The sequence below is a fragment of the Sminthopsis crassicaudata genome, chromosome 2 (genome assembly GCF_048593235.1).
Source record: "Sminthopsis crassicaudata isolate SCR6 chromosome 2, ASM4859323v1, whole genome shotgun sequence".
NCBI lineage: Eukaryota > Metazoa > Chordata > Mammalia > Dasyuromorphia > Dasyuridae > Sminthopsis > Sminthopsis crassicaudata.
In genome coordinates, this window is record NC_133618.1 from 9562427 (window position 1) to 9581700 (window position 19274).

The window sequence follows — 19274 nt, forward strand, 5'->3', positions numbered from 1 at the left end:
TGATTCCTAAGGGATGGATCCAGCGCAACCCGTGAGCTGGCAGTGAGCGCTTCTCTGGGGAGCAGCAACGCCTCGGGCCGTTGGTGTAGCTCTCCAAGGCCTTTTAGAGCTCAGCCCAGCCCGCTGCCTTTATTTTTCTCGGTGAGGAAACCAAGGCCCCCTGAGCGGATGAGATTCACTCAAGGTTGCGAGGTGAGAAACCAAGGACGCGTCCTGCGGCTGCCTCCTGCGCTTGTGCCGCCGGTTTGGGAACCAGATCTTCACCTGCGTGGAGGTGAGCTGCAGCGCGCGGGCGCCCACAGGTACCACTGCTGCCGGAAGCGTCGCTCCAGTTCCAACACCTGCGCTGCCACAAAAGCCCTGGACGTGTCCGTCACGGACGAGCTTTGGAGAGCTCAGAGAAGAGGTCTCGGGGCAGCCGGAGCTGCAGCTGACGCCGCCCTCCGCGCCCCTCTCCCAGCTCGGGCCTTGCCCTACAAGCGAACGAGAGAGGAGGGAAGAGCACGAGTTCTTTTCCATCGCTTCTGGGAGGTCCGGGGGCTTTTATTTCCAAGGACGCTCCCAGGAGCCCCCAAATTTCAAAATAGAGGACCTGAGTTCGAATCCTTGGCGGTAGCGCACAGAGTATTACATGAAGATAAGGCATGTGGGCTTTGAACCTCTGCTGGGGCACTCGCAGCTGTGGGACCCGGGCCAGACAACTTTTCTGGTGCTTCAGTTTTGTACAGTGGGGGTGATGCTGTCCATGGTCCTTTGTACATGATATGTTTTGTAACTCTTAAGTTCCCAAAGGAATATCAGCCAATTATGCTAACGATTCTATACTCTGGAATAACTAACTTTACGTCTGGGCCTCAGTTTCCCTTGTATAAAATTAGACAGTTGAAAAAGATCAGCTCAAGATTTCTTCCAGCAGAGACAATGAAGAGTATTGGATGGGGGAGATTCGTTGGGCTCGCCTGCAGGTTGTTAGGATTTTGTTTTCCTTTTTTCTTTTCTCTAGTGGGTGCAGGACTAGCAGAAAAATATAAATGCTTGTTGAAAAATCAATAAGTTTAAAAAGATAGAGGAAAAGATAGTCCTGGGACCAGAGCTGTAGCGGCTGAAGGGACGACTCAAAGGAGTTTGACTCTGGTTTTTTTGAAAGAGGAGAGGGGGCAGCTAGGTGGTGCAGTGGATAGAGCACCATTCTTGAATTCAGCAGGACCCGAGTTCAAATCTGGTCTCAGACGCTCTAGCTTTGTGACCCTGGTCAAGTCACTTAACCCCAGCCTCAGAAAGGAGGGAAAAAAAAAAATAAAAGAGGAGAAAACAGGTTGAGCCCCGGGAGCAGAAGAGACTAACTAGCCCAAGACTATATTGGTAGGATGTGCTCAGACGAGGTTTGAACCCAGGTCTTCGTGTTTCAAAGTCATCACTAGACAATCCTTCGACCTGTTTCTCTGGAAATAGTCACGGCCACGGGGTTGCAGGGAAGAAGGCGCTTTATAAAAGTGGCCTCCTAGGCAGGAGCTATTATCATTCTGTTAATGACCCTCTTCTCTCCCTTGAAGTCGACCTTCATTGTGTATTCCTTATCTAAGACTCCTGGTTTGTCCGGGCGGGGGTTCGGACAGCTAAGGCAGGTGCCTGAGCCTCTTCGTCAAATTTCGTGAGTTCTTGGGTTAAAATGGGCAGCCAGCCTCTGTTAACTGACCTCTCAGTGTGCTGAGACTGCTCTTAGGTCCCTAACACAGTACGCTGCCAGGACATTGCTGGGAAGCTACTACAAATTTCTTGAGCTTGGCCGTAGGAGGAGCACAAATATTAAGGCGGTGCTCCCACTTCCTTCCTCTCTCCTTCTTCTCTTTGCTTTCTTCTCACTCTCTTTTTGTTCCTGTCTCTGTATCTGCCTGTCTCTGTATCACTCTGTATGTCTCTATGTTTGTCTCTGTTTCTCTGTCTCATATCTATATCTCTGTTTCTATTTCTCTCTTCTATGTGTTTCTGAGGTTTCTGTGTAAGTCTGTTTTCCTCTCTCTCTCTCTCTCTCTCTCTCTCTCTCTCTCTCTCTCTCTCTCTCTCTCTCTCTCTCTCTCTCTCTCTGTCTCTCTCTCTCTCTCTGTCTCTCTCTCTGTCTCTCTCTCTCTCTCTTTCTCTCTCTCTCTCTCTCTCTCTCTCTCTCTCTCTCTCTCTGTCTGTCTCTCTCTCTTTCTTTGTCTTTCTTCTCCTCCTACTTCTGTCTCTTTCTGTCTCTGTCTCTTTCTGTCTCTGTCTCTCTCTCTCTCTCTCTCTCTCTCTCTCTCTCTCTCTCTCTCTCTCTCTCTCTCTCTCTCTCTTGTCTCAATCTCTGACTCTCCTGTTTTCCTCCTTCATCTCTCCTTTCTCTGTCTCTTTGCCCCCTTCTTTCTCTCCCTTTCCCCGTCTAGTTGCCCTCTCTCTGAATCTGTCTCTGCATCTCTCTGTCTCAGTCTACGTGTCTGTCTGTCTGTCTCTCTCCCATACACACATCTTTCTGAGTTTCTCAGTTCTCTGTTTACATGTATTTTCCTCTCTCTAGTTGTCGGTCTTTGCCTCTCTCTGTCTCAATCTCTGACACTCTCTCCTGTTTTTCTTCTTCATCTCTTTCTGTGTCTTTTGGCCCCTTCTTTCTTTCCCTTTCCCCGTCTAATGTCCTCTCTCTGAATCTGTCTCTGCATCTCCCTGTCTCTCTTGTCCTTGGTTGGCATGCACTCCCCCCTCACACCCCATCTCCAAAGTGTCTCCCAAATCCCCCTACCTTCTTCTGGATCTTCTAAAGTGAGGGTTCAAAGAATGGAAGAAGCAAAAGGTCCATATGGCAAACTCAAGCTGAGGATGGGGTCCCAGTGTGACCTAGCTCCCCCCTGAGGTTGGCAACAAAGGTACAGAGACTCCGGTATTTCCGGGGAGAGATTTGAGCACCTGTAAGCAATTGTCTCAAAATTAGGAAAACTGGAGAGTAAAGGTCAAGGCGGAAACGAAGAATTGGACTGTTCACAGTGGCTTATCATCTTGGTCATTTTACCTGACGACGTAACGGGACTAGATAGCTCGTGAGGGGATCCCCGGCCCGGCTCCCAGGGGCCCCTGGTGCTCCGTGCCTGGCAAGCGTGGCGCATTCGGCCCCGGGAAAGCCTCCAGCTCGGCTAGAAGTACCCAGGGGCCTCGCGGACGTCCCCATCGGCTTAGGGGGACCAGGGGCTGGGAATGGGGAGGCTGCCAGTCCTATTGGTTCCCCCTGACACCCGTGAATCTAAGCTTTCCCTTCCTACCAGAAGCCATCCCGCTTCCCCTCCCCTTTCCAGCTCTGTATTCCCCCACCTCTGTCCTTTTTCATTTGAACCCTCCTTCACCCCCCCCCCCCCAATAAAGAATGCTGTATTAATCTTTGGCATACTTGGGCCCTTGGGAATATGATGGCGTGTGAAGGATTTTATCTGCATAAATCCGTCGCGAGATGTAATCGATCTGGGACACTGGATAGATGTAAGCCTCTTATTTTAAAGGAAAGGGCGTGAATTGCGTTTCTACCGAAGTCCCGCTGAGGGTCACCCCAGCTTTTGCTCACCTCTCCACATTCTGCTTTATTGAAGGAGGCGGCTGGGAGATGAGGCGCGGGAAAGTGAGGCACAAAGGCGTAAATCAGCACGAAAATTCTAGGGACCCCCGGTTTCCGGTTCGGTTCTCGTCTCCTCGAAGTAAAGGAAGAGCAGTTTGCAAAGAAACCCGTATCAAAAATCCAGAGATTGGCCAGGACCCTGGAGGGTCCGACTCCTGTGCTCAGAAGGGAAAGTGTTCAGAAGCGGCAGAGGCAGCTAACCCACGAGGAGGTGGGCGGGCCTTTGCTTTGTTTTTTTGTTTTTTTTGTTTGTTTGTTTTTGAGGTAAGGAAGGTTAAGTGACTTACCCAGGATCACACAGTGAGTGTTATCTGTCTGAGGCCGAGTTTGAACTCTGCTTTTCCCGTCTTTAGAGCCGGTACTCGATCCACTGCTCAGTCTAGCTGCCCCCGGGTCTTCGAAGTAGCATCTGCCGGAGGTTGGAAACCGACTTCAAAAGGCAAGAAATGGGTGTCTTTCTCCCTAAGATACTGGAGAATGCACTACAGCCATCTACCCGGGTCTCTGGCTTGACTACAAAAAATGGCCAGAATTTTAACCCTCCCGATTCGCCAGGGGTGACGGAGCCCTCCCTAAGGGTGGGGGTCTCAGCTACAGCCCGTCCGTACTACATGTCTTCCAGTAGTCCGTGTGCCTCCTTTGGGAGTCCTCCAAAACCGCTCACTACATGGGGATGAGAGGAGGGCAGCCCATCCGAGCACCCGGCAGGGCACCTCCACACCCTTTCGCCCGAGGCCTCCTGGCCTCCTGCAAACCTTTTCCGGGTTTCCCTTATCTCCCCATTTTCTCTCTTTCTTTTTCTCGTTGCTATTATGTGGGATTTACACGAAACTGATTTCTCTCTTCCCGGATTCCTAGCCCTTCTGCCCCAATAACTCCCTCGATTGTAGGAGCTTTTTGTTGTTGTTGTTGTTGTTGTTGTTGTTTTGTTTTTCCTTTCCCATGATTTTCCCCTGTGGTTCTGATTTTTCTTTCCATGAAAACAACCATGGTCTAAGTACTGAAATAATAAGTATTCCTATCTAGTGTCTTCTCAAATAATAATTGGGACAAGGCCCTTGTGGGGAAAGAGGGTGAATGGAGTATCCCCCATTCTTCCGCATAAAGTTCTAGAGGAAGGCTTGTACAGGTTGTGTCTAGGGAAGAATGAAAAAACTAGTCTGACAAGAGTAAACGTCTTCATTTTATAGAGGAGAAAACTGACGTGCACTGCCCTTAACAGTGTCTTGAGGCCAGATGTGAATTCTGCTTATCCTAGCTCCTGATCAGGGTTCTGTCAAGTAGATCAAGATGGATCTGCCTTCTGGCCTCCCACTTACCAGAAATTACCTCACCTCACACTCAGGGAAAGAGGACAGAAAAGCATCAAATGCCTTGCACAGATAAACTCCTTTGGAATGGCCCCATCCCATCTTTTGCCAAGGTGCCCACTCTGTGGACCTGTCCCCTTCTTTTATCCATAAAGGCCAATCCAGATGTTCACTTCAATCTAATTTTGCAACAATTTCATCACAACCTCATCACATTTGAAAAATCTTTGGGAGGAAGAAGAAAATGGTCATGCTGCATGGACAAAGCCAAAGGTTCTGTCCTCGAATCCTGGCGTGGCTGCTTATTTACAAGAAACCATGGTCTCCTGCCACAGAGTGGAGGGACTCCTTGGAGCCCCTTCTCCATTGCTGAGTTGTTGCTTAAACCTTTGTTTTGAAGGACCCAAACCAATAATCCCTCATTCTTGAAATCTGCTCATGCTGCACCCCCACTCAGCAACTCATTTCCTACCCACTGCCTCCTATTTTCAAGGCCCTTTTATGTATTACCTGTATTAAAGGTAATTTAAATAGATAAAATTACGTATGGTATATATAATTATGTATTATTCGTTGCCTTATTAAAGATAATTTATATAAAATAAAATATGTATAAAAAGTTTATTTAAAATGGTTAGTTTTAGCTTTATCATTGAAAATCTATTCTTATTATTATTAATTCTTAGTCACATTAGCACCCATAATTCATGGGCAATACCAACTAGATCCCCAAGTACCTCAACTCTGGGCCAGGGTAAGTAACTGTTTGTTGGGGAGATTAGATGAGGGGAATGTAGTGAAACTACCAGTAGAGCCTTGCTCTGTAAGTTAGAACTGAAACTAAATGAAGAAATAGATTAAATTTCAGTTGTATTTAACATTTTGGCATTGGGCCAGCTATGAAGATAACAGTAGGATTCTGGGGGTGGGATGATTAAGAACTTAAAAATGACATTGAGAGGATGACATTGCAAACTCAACACTTAATTTTTCATAATATTTCCAAGGGGAATCACTCATCCTCTTCAGGATGAAAGTCTTTGAGCATCATAATATCCAGTTTTCATTTAAAAAACTTTTTAAAAAAAGTTTTTGTGTATATATAGGCTTGTGTATTCTACGTTTGTTGTTATCTAGGTAATTATTTGATAAAAACTTAACTCCCAATAAACCTCTTAAAAGAGCAGAATCCTCAGAAATAAGACGATGTAAAAGTTGTCTCGGGATTGCCTTGAAAAACCATTCCAGAAAAAATCTTGACAAGAATTTAATCTATCAGAATTTCAAATCATGCATTCCTCTAGTCTATAGTCCCCATGTGCTCTCTCTTTTTTTTTTTTTCAAAGTGGTGGTATATCATTCTATCTTCAAATGATTTTCTATGAATCTCTACATACAAGCTTGAATATTTGTTGGCTCCATATACTAGTGATTCAGAGTATCCTAGCATGGGGTGGTGGTGATTAACATCAGGGCTTGATAGGATACCTGTGAAAGATGCTGCCATTTCTTGAGTTTCTCTATGTCTGCTTTTATTTTTGGCTCTTACGATTACTGCAGTGTTGAAGACTTGAGAGCGTAAAATTTCACTGTTAATTTTATAACAATTTTATACTGTTTCTGCATGCAAAAGTCTCTGAAATTTGGAATGTTTGGTTTTAGTGCAGTTTAAAAAACTGAGACAATTTTGCTTATTTGCCATTATGCATGACAGTATGAAGATGAACAAAATCACACTTTTGCCCATGACCCTTTGACTTCATCAGATCCTTAGGCTTGCAATACCTCTCATCAGGTGGATTTTTACATTTTTATAGGGCTCTTGGATTCTAGTATTCAGTTTGTCTAGAGACCATGGCCATCTGAGCTGGGAATATTGCTTTGTGCCATTGCTGTTTTTATACCTATGAGCAAGATATCCCTCCTTCCTATGGTCATTGTGAAGAAGAAAACTCTTTGCTAACCTGAAGGGTGTTGCTAGGTAAACAAATGAATCATGACTACTAATACGATTCACGTCATTTTTTTTTCTAAAATATAACCTCTGTAATTATGATTTGCTGCCATTGGGTGGTAGATGGAGTGGTGGTTCATCTGAATCACTGAGATCAAGTTTGCCCAACTTGACCAATGTGTTTAGAATTATCCCATCTTCTGAATGGATGTCCATCAATAGGAGAATGATTGGGTAAATTATGGTATATGAAGGTTATGGAATACTATTGCTCTGTAAAAAATGACCAGCAGGAGGAATACAGAGAGGCTTGGAGAGACTTACATCAACTGATGCTGAGTGAAACGAGCAGAACTAGATCATTATACACTTCAACAATGATACTGTATGAAGAGGTATTCTGATGGAAGTGGATATCTTCAACATAGAGAAGAGCTAATCGAATTCCAATTGATCAGTGATGGACAGAATTAGCTACACCTAGAGAAGGAACACTGGGAAGTGAATGTAAATTGTTAGCACTACTGTCTATCTACCCAGGTTACTTATACCTTCGGAATCTAATACTTAATGTGCAACAAGAAAATGGGATTTACACACATATATTGTATCTAGGTGATATTGTAATACATGTAAAATGTATGGGCTTGCCTGTCATCTAGGGGAGGGAGTAGAGGGAGGGAGGGGATAATGTAGAAAAATGAATACAAGGGATAATGTTATAAAAAAATTACTCATGCATATATAGTGTCAAAAATTTATAAAAACAATTAAAAAAAATAAAATTATCCCACCTTCAGTAAGACTGAGGTAGAGGTGTGAACCAATGGCACTTTATTAAAGGATCCATGTTCTCCTCTAAGTGGACCCTAGATCTTGATTTGAGATGCCTCCTCCTTTCAGGGCTCTATTTTTATAGGACTAGATGGCCAGCCATTCTAGAAGAGTTATATCCAATACAGAACAATTCCACTGATTGACACAAGCTAAAATAATGTCAGGGTCACAAATTGGGTGAATAATGTCTCCACACAGGATGGACAGGATTCTCTTTCATTTGGACAAGAGGAAATGGTAAAGCTATGGTCATCAGCTCCTATTGAATGAATGATTGGTCTGGAGGTGCAAAATATATTTGGGGGCTTTCCATGTAGTTGTGATCTCTGCCACACTAGGCTCGGTCACCATGATAAGACAAAACAAGGTTCAAGGACCTTTAGCTAACTTCCTATAATTAAGCAAGTGAATTTAGATTCTTTAGCTCACAGCTCTGGGATCTTTTATACAGAACTCTGATATCATTCTATTAAATTGACTAATACTGAGTGAAATAGAGTAGGAGTCTAAAGGAATTACTTCTCTCATTCTCCCTACCTGTCCTGTTTACAGAAAAGATACATTTTTTCTATGGATTATTACAATCTAAATGCATTGGGTAGTTCTCTATGGGCAATGCAAAACTGAAGGGGTCAGTCCCAGGTGACATTAGAGAATAGGAAATAGGCACGATTTATAATTATGATTATGTTCCATTTAATTAAACAGTAACTTATAATGTCTTAAATATACAATAGATATTTGAGGTGTTTCTCTAACTAAACTAAAAATCATGAGGTAGAGGTACTTTTTAATAAGAAGTTTGCTTTAGCAGCTTCTCTAAGCCTTCTTGAATTACCAAAGTTATCAAGTAGTAGAAATTAATTTATCTTATCTCCTAGCACTTTCATGCTAATTATAGTAGTTTATGCAGTGCCCATCATGTGTCAGGCTTTTTCTATGCTTTGAGCTTATTTTTTAGTAATACTGTAAGATTCTATACTAAAATTACTACCACCACAGATTGATACCACAAAACTTCAGACTTGGAGATTAGCAAACTAGAACTTCTCTAATTTTTAAAATACCGAGTTGTGTAATTTTTTAGACTTACAACATTTTTAATCTACTTTCTCCTACAACATTTCCTAAATTTTTCTTATTGTAACACTTTCCTGAATTCCTATTTCACTGAAACTCTCTCTCTCTCTCTTTTTTTTTTTTTTTTTTGAGGCTGAGGTTAAGTGACTTGCCCAGGGTCACACAGCTAGGAAGTGTTAAGTGCCTGAGACCAGATTTGAACTTGGGTACTCCTGAATTCAGGGCTAGTGCTTTATCCACTGCGCCACCTAGCTGCCCCCCTAACTGCCCCCCCCAACTGAAACTGTCCTAAACATCTCATGACAATTCTTAAATTAATAAACTTCAGCTTTCAATCATTCCTTAAGTCATTTTAAAAAGGCCCCTTAAAAAAACATAACATATTGGGCATTTTTTGATTTTGTTTTCATTAAACTCTACAAAATTTGGAGATACCTTACAGGCTTATCAAAATATTTTCTATAAAGTCATTCAAATTACAAATTAGTAATAAAAGGGATTTAATTATTCCCTTTTCACAAATTTGGTTTCCGATTTTTAAAATCTTAGTTTTAAATTAATTTCTGTATCTCTCTTTCCTCAATCTCCAATGTGGTCAGTGTTGCAAACAGAAAAAAAAGGAGGGATTTATCCTCTTTTAAGCCTATGTTGAAAGTTTGTTGTTTTTTATAGACTATTTCTTTTGGCTGGTCACATTAAAAGAAAAGGGCTTAGGTAAGAAACCTGTTTGCCATGAGTTAGCACAAAGCATGAACAGCAATGACAAAAGACACATATTTCTCATTCTTTTAAAGATTTTCCTGATTGTATGAAGTAAAAACTCACTATTCTTCAACTTGGTTTCATCAGACACACAAAGAACATATAACAATACACAATGTTAAATCAAACATGAACTTCTAAAGTTTTTCTCTAGGAAATTTTGAAGATCTTACCTGTCTCCTCTATTAAATATAGAATTTATAATCTGTCAGCCTAGGATAATCCTTCTCTTTCTTAATTATGTTAACCTTCTTAGAATTTATAAAAATGTAACTTACTAACACTTTATTCTAATTTGTCAAAGGATTCACCCATTTTAAGTGTACTTTGTATTTGGTTCCTAATATGAGTTCCTGACAGATGGAAGAGCTTGTTAACTTTTTCTTTCTCTAATTTTTTTAAAAGTATAAACACAGGAAGAAAAACTGACAATAAATCAAGCAATATTAATTGTTCACTTGTTCTAAACTGATTTTGAGAGTATGTTCAATAGTTGTGGAATTTCTAATTTCCAAAAGTTCCAACATAGTCCCCTAAACCCTTTGTGTTTTCAGACCTAACTTTACACAGCTGAATAGCTCTTTAGTCATCCACCAACAGGGAGTCCAATTCTGTCCCAAATGAGATCTTGTAGGATGCTCTGCTTGCTTTATACCTGACTCCATCTCTCCTGTGGGTGTTCCTACCAGAAAAGTATCAATTCTTGGGCAGAACTTTCCCTAAGAGAATTGGACTAGATTCCTTAAGATCTGCCTTAATCTTCTGAGAAGTTCCCCAACTGAAAGCTCTGGAGATTATCTCCTTGGAATATGAACCAAGGAGCTTAATTTCTATCAGCCTGAGACCACCTACATGGTATTGTCCTACAGCTAACTCTAAAATATTCAGGGATTTGCTTTGGCAATTCTTAATTTCTTAGGCTGATCAACTGGGGTCTAAAAGTCAAATTTTATACTTACTTTCCTCTAAAACTTCCTAAAATTTTAGCTCTGATTATCAACAACTAACTCAATACTAAGTAAATATAAGGGGAAATAATCTTTTCTTTCCATCTCTAAAATTAAATGAATCTTCTTTACAAATCAGAAGGGGGTAAGATTGCACCCAGGGTGGTCACATGGCTTGACAGTTTACTATTATGGCTGGGAATCTCTCCCCTAACACTATCAGTTCTCTCACAAATTACTGCTTTGTCAAGGTATTATTAGAAACCTAGAGTGGAAAATTATTTTCCCAAACCCTACCCATCAAGCGACTGATTATAGAATGGTTTCCCTGACCCAGAATAAAAGTTTTCCCTCAACCAATTTAAAAGATTTCTTTACTAATGACAAATATGATTTAACTATATTTTGCTGAAGGAATTTAAATGCAAAAAAAATCTATTTTATCCAACAGGAAGTTTCTGTGGTTAGATGGCTAAAAATGAGGAACTTGCAATTCCATTGCTGAATCTCCTTGATCTTAACAAAATGAAAAAATGGAGGAAAAAAGAGAACAGGAAGCTATGTTTTTAAAAAGTTAAAATTATAACCATAGAATTTTTATAAAAATAGAACTTGAGTGCTCCAAAGCTTTAGATAAATTAAATCAAAAATAGTTTCTCTTAGTTTTATTGGGAACCCTTCTTAGTGAAAATTTATTTAGGGTAAGTCAAGGCAGGCTCAGCAATTTTGATAAGACTTACCTCAGAGTCAGAGAATTTGGGTGCAGACAACAAGGGGAGTCCAACCTCTCAGGGCTGGTGTCCATTGGGGAGCCATTGAAAATTCAACCTGGTGTGCACTTCCTTTTGGGGTCCCATACAGGGGTTGGCCAAAAGAGGCTTATTCCATCTAGGTCACCAACACTGTGGTGATTAAAATTATCTAATCTATAAAATGAGAGACTGAGGCAGACATTTGTACAAATGGCACTTTATTAAAGCATCCATGGTCCCCTATAATGAAGGGGATCCTAAATCTTTTTAAAATAGTTTTTTACTTTTTCAAATACATGCAAGATAGTCTTCAACATTCACCCCTGCAAAACCTTGTGTTCCCCAATTTTTCTCCCTTCTTTCCCTCTTTCCCCAGATAGCAAGCAGTTCAATATAGATTAAACATGTGGAATTCTTCTAAATATGTTTCCATATTCCAAGAAAAAATCCTATCAAAAGGAAAAGGGAAAAAAATTAAGGAAAAGAAGAGACCAAGCAAATGAACAACAAAAACAAAATGGTGAAAATTCTATGCTTTGATCTACATTCAATTTCCATAGTTCTTTCTTTGGATGCAGATGGCTCTTTCCATCACTAGTCTATTGGAATTGCCTTTCAACAATGAAAAGAAATAAGCCAATTCCATCACAACTGATTATCACACAATCTTGTTGCTATGTTCAATATTCTCTTGGCTCCACTCCACTTAGCATCCGCTCATATAAGTCTTTCCAGGCTTTTCTGAAATCAGACGGCTCATCATTTCTTATAGAACAAGAATATTCTATTACACTTATTCTATTCTATTAGATTAACTTATTCAGTTCACATTGATGGGAACATTCCCCAGATGATAGCCATCTACTCAATTTCCATTTCCTTGAGTAGATTCCAGTTCTTCTTCACAATCTAAGATGCCTCCTCATTCCAAGGCCTTATTTTTTATAGGGCTAGATGTCCAGACATTCTGGAACAGCTATACCCAATACAGAATAATCCCATTAAGTTGTGATACATAAGCTAAAATAAGCAACATGTCAGCAGGGTCACAAGTTGGGTGAGTCAAAGTCTATCTACATAAAATGGACAGGCTTCTTCTTAATTTGGGCAAGAGGAAGTGGAACAAATTATTACAGTCAGTGCCTAAGTGGTCATAAGATGGTCTTCTGCTCCTGTTGGAAGGGTTATTGATCTGGAGGTACAGAAATATTTTGGGGGATTTTTTATGTAGTTGTGATCTCTACTACTAGGCATGGTCACCATGACAATAGGAAACAAGGTGGGGAGGCCTTTAATTTTTTTTATAGTTAAGCAAGTGAACTTAGAATCTGTAGCACACAGCTCTGGGCCTTATATACTTTGACATGATTCTATCAAATTAATAAGTACTGATTAAAAGAGAGCATGGGGTATCTCACTATAAACAGAAAACTAATTTTTAGTGTGTTGTGATACTAACTAGTTTAACTATGGGGGCAAATCTCCAGATTTGGCCAAAAATAAACAAAACTGATATAAGAGAAATAAGATTACTCCAAAGAATAAAGCAACTAAAGATAAACTCAATTTTGAAAGCTTGTCAGAAATGATAACTTCCAAAGTATGTCTTTCTCTTTTACCTAATAACTACTTTATCTCAAAAAGATAAAACATTTTTACTGAAATATTTGCAGGATTACAAAATCATTTAGATGTTTTACTTCAAATCAGTACAAAAAAATCCCCTTTTCTTTCTAAATTAGCCCATGAGGAAACTCAACATGACAATATTTTAATCGGGGCAGCTAGGTGGTGCAGTGGATAGAGCACCAGCCTTGAATTCAGGAGGACCCAAGTTCAAATCTGATCTCAGACACTTAACACTTCCTAGCTGTGTGACCCTGGGCCAGTCACTTAACCCCAGCCTTGGGGGAAAAAAGAAAAAGACAATATTTTGATCTCCCTATACTGAATCATGAAGTGATGAAGATGCAGCTAAAATAACCTGTCACCCATTATCAGTCAGTTTGAAATCAATAATCTTGAAAACTCCTGCTTCAAGTTTTTCTAACCAAACTTCTCCAAAGTTAAGTGAATCTAATTTCTGTCCACATGTAAACATATTTTATAACATATTTTATAACATATTTAGCTGGGTTCTTATTCTGAAGACAAAGAGATTTTTGATGCTTAATGGCTCACTTCCCTCCCTCCCAAAACTGTTAGTCTTCCCAACAAATTTGATCGTGTAAAGTAAAAAAAAAAAAAAAAATTAGGTTGACTATCTGTTGGGAACACAATATGTAATTTTGATTTACCTTTAGTATACCTTTTTTTTTTTCTTCTTGTGAGAGGATGATGGTGATTCAAGGAGAATTGCTGTTCTCTGACTTCCCAACTGAGAGGCTGTTACATTGTCTGACATCTCTTCTCTTCCCTCTGCCTCCAATTTATTTTCCCAGTCCACAAGCAACACCTGTGTCAGTAAAGGCTGCTTTAGAACTCCTTCAAGTGTTATGATTCACAGCTGTGGAGGCTCTCCGAGAATTGACCTGCCCCTTCACCTAGGCGTGGTCCTTAATAATTAACCATGCTTTATAACCCTTGCAAAGATGCTACTGGGAGAATGACATTTGAAAGGCAACACTTAATTTTTCTTAATACTTTTTTAGGGTGATTCAAAGTTAAGTTCCAGGATAATACAGACTCATCTTTTTCAGGAGAAGAGTTTTTGAGCTCTCTCAGATCCAATTTTTAAAAAAAGCTTTATAAATATGTGTGTATATAGTGATGTATTCTTATCTTTTTGTGGTGTTTTGTATATTGAGGTAAGTATATTAAGTATACATCATATCCTTTGACTATGTTGGTATAATAGAGGTAAATACAATAAATATATGTATACATATTTTATATGCAAATATATATATGCATATATATATGTATGATGTTTCTTTTAAGATAACACAAGTTATCTTAAATTGATCATCAGCAAAAAGAAGAGTTTCTTTTGGAGTTCATTTAAGACCTGAATTATTGGATGAAAACTTAACTCCCCAAAAACTTCTTAAAAGAGAATACCCATATGAAGACATGGAAGCTATTCTTGGACTTTCTTGAAAAAACAACAACAATTAAGGTAACAATATTTTAGATTCTTTAATCCATATTTTAATTATGCATTTCTCTGTGTTTTTAACAAGTTTATATATAGGTCTAGTTTTTAACAAGTTTATATTACTCTATCTTCAAATGATTTGCTGTGAATCTCTTTTTAAATGCAAGCTCAGTGATTTGTTGACTTCATATACTAGTAATTCAGACTACCTAGCAAAGAAAGGGGGGCAACACTAGAGTTTGATGGGATAAGTGTGAAAGATGCTCCCATACTCTATCTCTAGTTCTGCTATGAAAATTTAGCTATTAGGGTTACTGCAGCATTGAAAAAAAGGCTTGAGACCAAGTTTCATTAAATGCAAATTTTACAGCTATCCTTGAGTTCTCTAGGTCTATGAAATTTAGGGTATTTTAATGTTAAAGTTTTTTTTAGTGTTTTAGTACAGTTTTTTTTTTAAACTGAAGACTTTTCACTTATATTTGCCATCACACATAGTATGATGAGTCACAAAATCAAACTTTTGCCCATTATACACATTCTGACTTAACCAGACCCTTCTAACATTGCAAGACCGATCATCAAATGGAGGTGATGTGTGACTTTTTGTATGGCCCTTGGACTCTGGCCTTCAGCTTGTCTAGAGGCCAAGGACATGAACTTGTGTGGACGCCATCTGAAGTGGGAATCCAGCTTTGTATCATTATTATTTGTTTTTATACTTATGGGTAAGTAATATAATAACTCCTTACAATTTTTTTCATTGGGAAAAGAGAAAATTCTTTACTAATATGAAGGTTGTTGCTAGGTAAACACATGAATTGTGACTAGCAACCCCATACTTGGGTCATTTTCTTTTCCCAAAATATAACTTACCCTTATAGTTAGGGCTTGCTGCCACTGGGTGGTGGTAGACACAATCTGAATCACTGAGCACAGTAATATCTATTCCTTGGAGTAATCACAATAGAAAACTCTGTTCCTATTTTTCAAAACGATGTCAGTGGTTCCAGTGTAATTTTAAAGCCATCATCTAGAGTAAAACAGCAGCTGAGCTTGCCCAACATGCCTAACAAATGGTCAATACAGGCTTTTTGTTTGAAGACGTTGTCTACTTCCCATTGCCTTGGTAAGCCATCTTTTACCTTTGGGTAGCTTTCATTGCTAGATTAATCAATGTCCTCAGGATTATGGCTGGCCAGTCAGGAGAAACTTATGGTTTCATCCTCTCTTACTGCTCTCTTTTATCCCTGAAACTCCTTGAGTCCTCATGGTGCCATTGCAGAGATAGTCTCTGTAGATTTCCCCAAAGGACTGATGTCAGACTCAAATGATAAAATATCTGCCACAGGCTTTTGATGTCCTTTAGGGACAGTCAGTTATTTATTAGTGAACCCACAAGTAGATCCTTGTAATTTATATAAATTGTAAAAATGCTCATTTCAACAGGAACTTTCTAAATTACTAGAAAAAGAGCCTTTAGAGAAAGTGGTAGCACTGCATGTGCATCAAGACTTGTCACTGGGATTTGCTTATGAACAATCAAGTATCTGCCAGTTTTAATTATATTTCTTAATCTTCTGAGAAGACAGACTCTTAATCTGCTGAGTTGAAATCCAGCCCCAGAAGATGAGCAAGCCATTATTCTTAAGAAGGTCCTCCGCTGAGAAGAAACCAACATACTATCCTGCAGATGATTTATGCCAAGGGGAGAAGATGGGCTTCTAAAGCACAAAGTATTGAGCAGGAAGGGATTTTTGAATGGCTTTTCAATTTAAAAAAATAAGCAGGGATCATTTGTCCTCCGGCACTGTGGAGCAGGATACCCCTGGCTCTGTCAACCAACATAGAGAAAAGACAGGAGCAGTGAGAAAATCTAGTAAATATGCCTGAGCAGAGAGTGCAGAGACATGTAGGGGTCTGTGAGGTGTAAATTTTAAAACTACTGTGAAAGTTTTTCTTCTTGGGGAGTGAGAGAAAACTCAGAATTTATCAAGAATAACAGGAGGGAAGGAGACATGACCAGATTTGTGTGTTCGATGAGTTTAAGAGAAATCACTGGCAACTACTGTCAGAAAGAAAAGGAGGGAAAACATAATAAGCACTTGTTGTATACAATTGCAGTGAGGTGCGGAGAGGCTTTGAACTTATTTGGATAATATACTGGTGGCATATTTATGAGTCAAGAGGAAAAAGGAGTTGGATGATGTTATAATTCAGAGAAACCTGAACATATGCCCAGCCAGAAAGCAGAGAGAACTGATTTTTAAATGAGTCAAATGACTGGAAAGAAGGGAGCCACCCCAGTTTTAGGTGTCATCACTATTAGGAAAGGTTTTTTTTTTTCTTTCCTTTTTTCCTTCTTTATTTCTTTTTCTTTCTTTCTTTCTTTCTTTCTTTCTTTCTTTCTTTCTTTCTTTCTTTCTTTCTTTCTTTCTTTCTTTCTTTTTCTTTTTCTTTCTTTCTTTCTTTTTCTTTCTTTCTTTTTCTTTCTCTCTTTCTTTCTCTCTTTCTTTCTTTCTCTCTTTCTTTTCTCTCTCTTTCTTTCTTTCTTTCTTTCTTTCTTTCTTTCTTTCTTTCTTTCTTTCTTTCTTTCTTTCTTTCTTTCTTTCTTTCTTTCTTTCTTCCTTCCTTCCTTCCTTCCTTCCTTCCTTCCTTCCGTCTTTATTGATTTTATCTTAACCTAAAATCTATTCTGTTTGAATAAATTTCTTTTTCTTAATTGTTTCTTCCTTTTCATAATAGCTAATAGATATGGTGAGGTTTAGGTTCTAGGAAACCACAAGCAGATGTTGTGCTTGGTTTTGAGAAAAGAACAATAAAAAGGCAGAAGAGATTGTGATTATGGCAAGGTCACACAGAGAAGCAGCAGAGCAACTACCGGCCCCTGGTTCCAAACAGACCGGTTTCCCCCACGCCACGAGCGGCCTTGCCATCAGCCTTACTTGTGTGAAGGAGGAGAGGAGCGGGGACTTACCCATTGGAAGGATGTCTGCCCTGGCTTGGGGGTTGAGGGGAGGAAGAGGCAAAGTGCACATAGTAGGGAATTAAATAACGCGTGCCGAATGAACGAACACACGGAAACTTGCTGAGAGGAAGCATCAGACTCTTTGGGCATTGCTTACTCTAGGGTAAGAGGAGGAAGCCTTCTGGGTTCTGCCAAGTGAACTTGGACAAGTCATTCTCCTCCTCTAGGCCTCCTTCTCTCTCAGATGCAAAAGGAGAGATTCGAAGTCGGTCCCCAAGGCGTTTTTTGGCTTAGAAAAAAAAAAAAAAAAACACAAAAACCCGGGGTGCGTTTTATCTGAGCACGAAGTCAGCAAATGAACATTAAGCAAGAACGGCATGGACCGAGCCTCTTGGAAAGCGGGACTGTCGGGGACTGCTTCTATACCCCGTCAGTGGGGAGCAGCGGCCCCTCTTCGCAGAGCAGTTCGAGGTGCGGGCGGCGGTGGGCGCCTCACCAGGCCCCGACGCCCTGAAGCGTGGCTCGCGCTTGCGCGTGGGGGCTCTGCGCCGCCTGCCGCGCCCCGCCGAAGCTCAGCTTGGCCCCGGAGCCCGCGGCCCGGTAGCCGGCGGCGGGCCCCGCGCTGTAAGGGGCGCCGTAGCCCGCGTAGGGGGCATAGGGCGGAGCCAGGTAGGGCCGGCCTGCGGCTCGGAGGCAGGGTCTGCCGTCGCGGACCAGCACCGGCACCGCCACCCTGCGCGCGGCCAGCGGCGGGGGCGGGAGCGGCTGGCCCGCCAGCTCCAGGGACGCGTCCTGCCGCTGCCTCTTGCACTTGTAGCGCCGGTTTTGGAACCAGATCTTCACCTGCGTGGAGGTGAGCTGCAGCGCGCGGGCCAGGTGCTCGCGCTCGGGCGCCGACAGGTACCTCTGCTGCCGGAAGCGTCGCTCCAGTTCCAACACCTGCGCCTGCGAGAAGAGCACGCGGGGCAACCTAAGCCTTTCAGCTAAATGTCCTGAGTTCTTGGGTTAAAATGGGCAGCCAGCTCTGATACCTGACCCCTCAGTGTGGTGAGGCTGCTCCTGGGTACCCGGATACAGCTCCATTGCTAGGGAGGGTCTCCATTTCTCTTGAGCTTGGTCGACCTCTCCAAGTAAACCCATTGGGAGAGGGGCGGGTCTTGGAAAAAGGCTGGAAAGCTTCAAAAAGGCAGAAATGGCAGCTTCTCTCTCTAAGACGTCGGGAAGTCCGTCTACAACCATTTATCTACCCGGGACTCCGGTTTGACTAAGAAAAAGTCGCGGGAATCCCAATCTTCTCTCTTCGCCAGGTGTGAGGAGCCCTCTCCAAGGTGGGCTTTCAGCTGCTGGGCTGCTCCCCGTCCCTACCACACTGTCCACCAGTAGTCAGTGTGCCTCCTTTGGGAGTTGTCCGAAATAGGAGCTCTATCCTTGGAGGTGGGAGGAGGGCAGCCCATCGGAGCACCCGGCAGCTGCGATTCCCCCCCCCCCCCCCCCTTCTCCCTCTGCCCGAAACCTTTTCCTGGTTTCCTTCGCTCCCTCTTTTATCCCCCTTTCTCCCTTAACTTTTCTTGCCTGACACGGTTGCTATTACTTTTAATATATAGCATTCACACGAAGCAGATTGCTCTCTCCCCGGATTTCTTCCCCAACGAACTCCCTTGATTTTATGAATGTTTATTTAATAAAGTTAAGACCGTATCTCCGTCTTTTCGTGGCGCTTTCCTCCAGAGAATGGAAACGACTCTCTCTGTTTTTCTTTGTATTCCCCGGAACTTGGCCCAGGGTCAGGAACTTAGAAGTTCAATAAATGTTTGGAAATTAGTTATTTCAACGCCTCCCGCTAGTACAGAGTGTCTCAGGGGTTCTCAGGCACACCCTAAAGTCTTCAAATGTAGTATTTTGTGTCCACTTTCGACTCTCTCTTTACGGTATATAGCCATTCACTTTTAAA

General features: G+C 41.3%; 1 protein-coding gene across 1 annotated transcript; it reads right to left on the reverse strand.

Annotated features, from left to right (window-relative positions):
• Window positions 1-17815: 17815 nt before the first annotated feature.
• Window positions 17816-18777, reverse strand: LOC141552570 (homeobox protein Nkx-2.6-like). The gene is made up of 2 exons (XM_074284682.1): window positions 18689-18777; window positions 17816-18293 (listed from the first exon to the last, which is right to left on the reverse strand). The coding sequence occupies exons 1-2, from the start codon at window positions 18775-18777 to the stop codon at window positions 17816-17818; spliced, it is 567 nt and encodes a 188-aa protein (XP_074140783.1).
• Between the last annotated feature and the right edge of the window lie 497 nt (window positions 18778-19274).

What these genes read in the sequence shown, in the direction of transcription:
- LOC141552570 (XM_074284682.1), bottom strand. Translation starts at nt 18,777, where the DNA reads ATGGGCTGCCCTCCTCCCACCTCCAAGGATAGAGCTCCTATTTCGGAC. An exon ending in GACTACTGGTGGACAGTGTG is followed by an intron (nt 18,294 to 18,688) that starts GTAGGGACGGGG and finishes TGAAAGGCTTAG; the next exon opens with GTTGCCCCGCGTGCTCTTCT.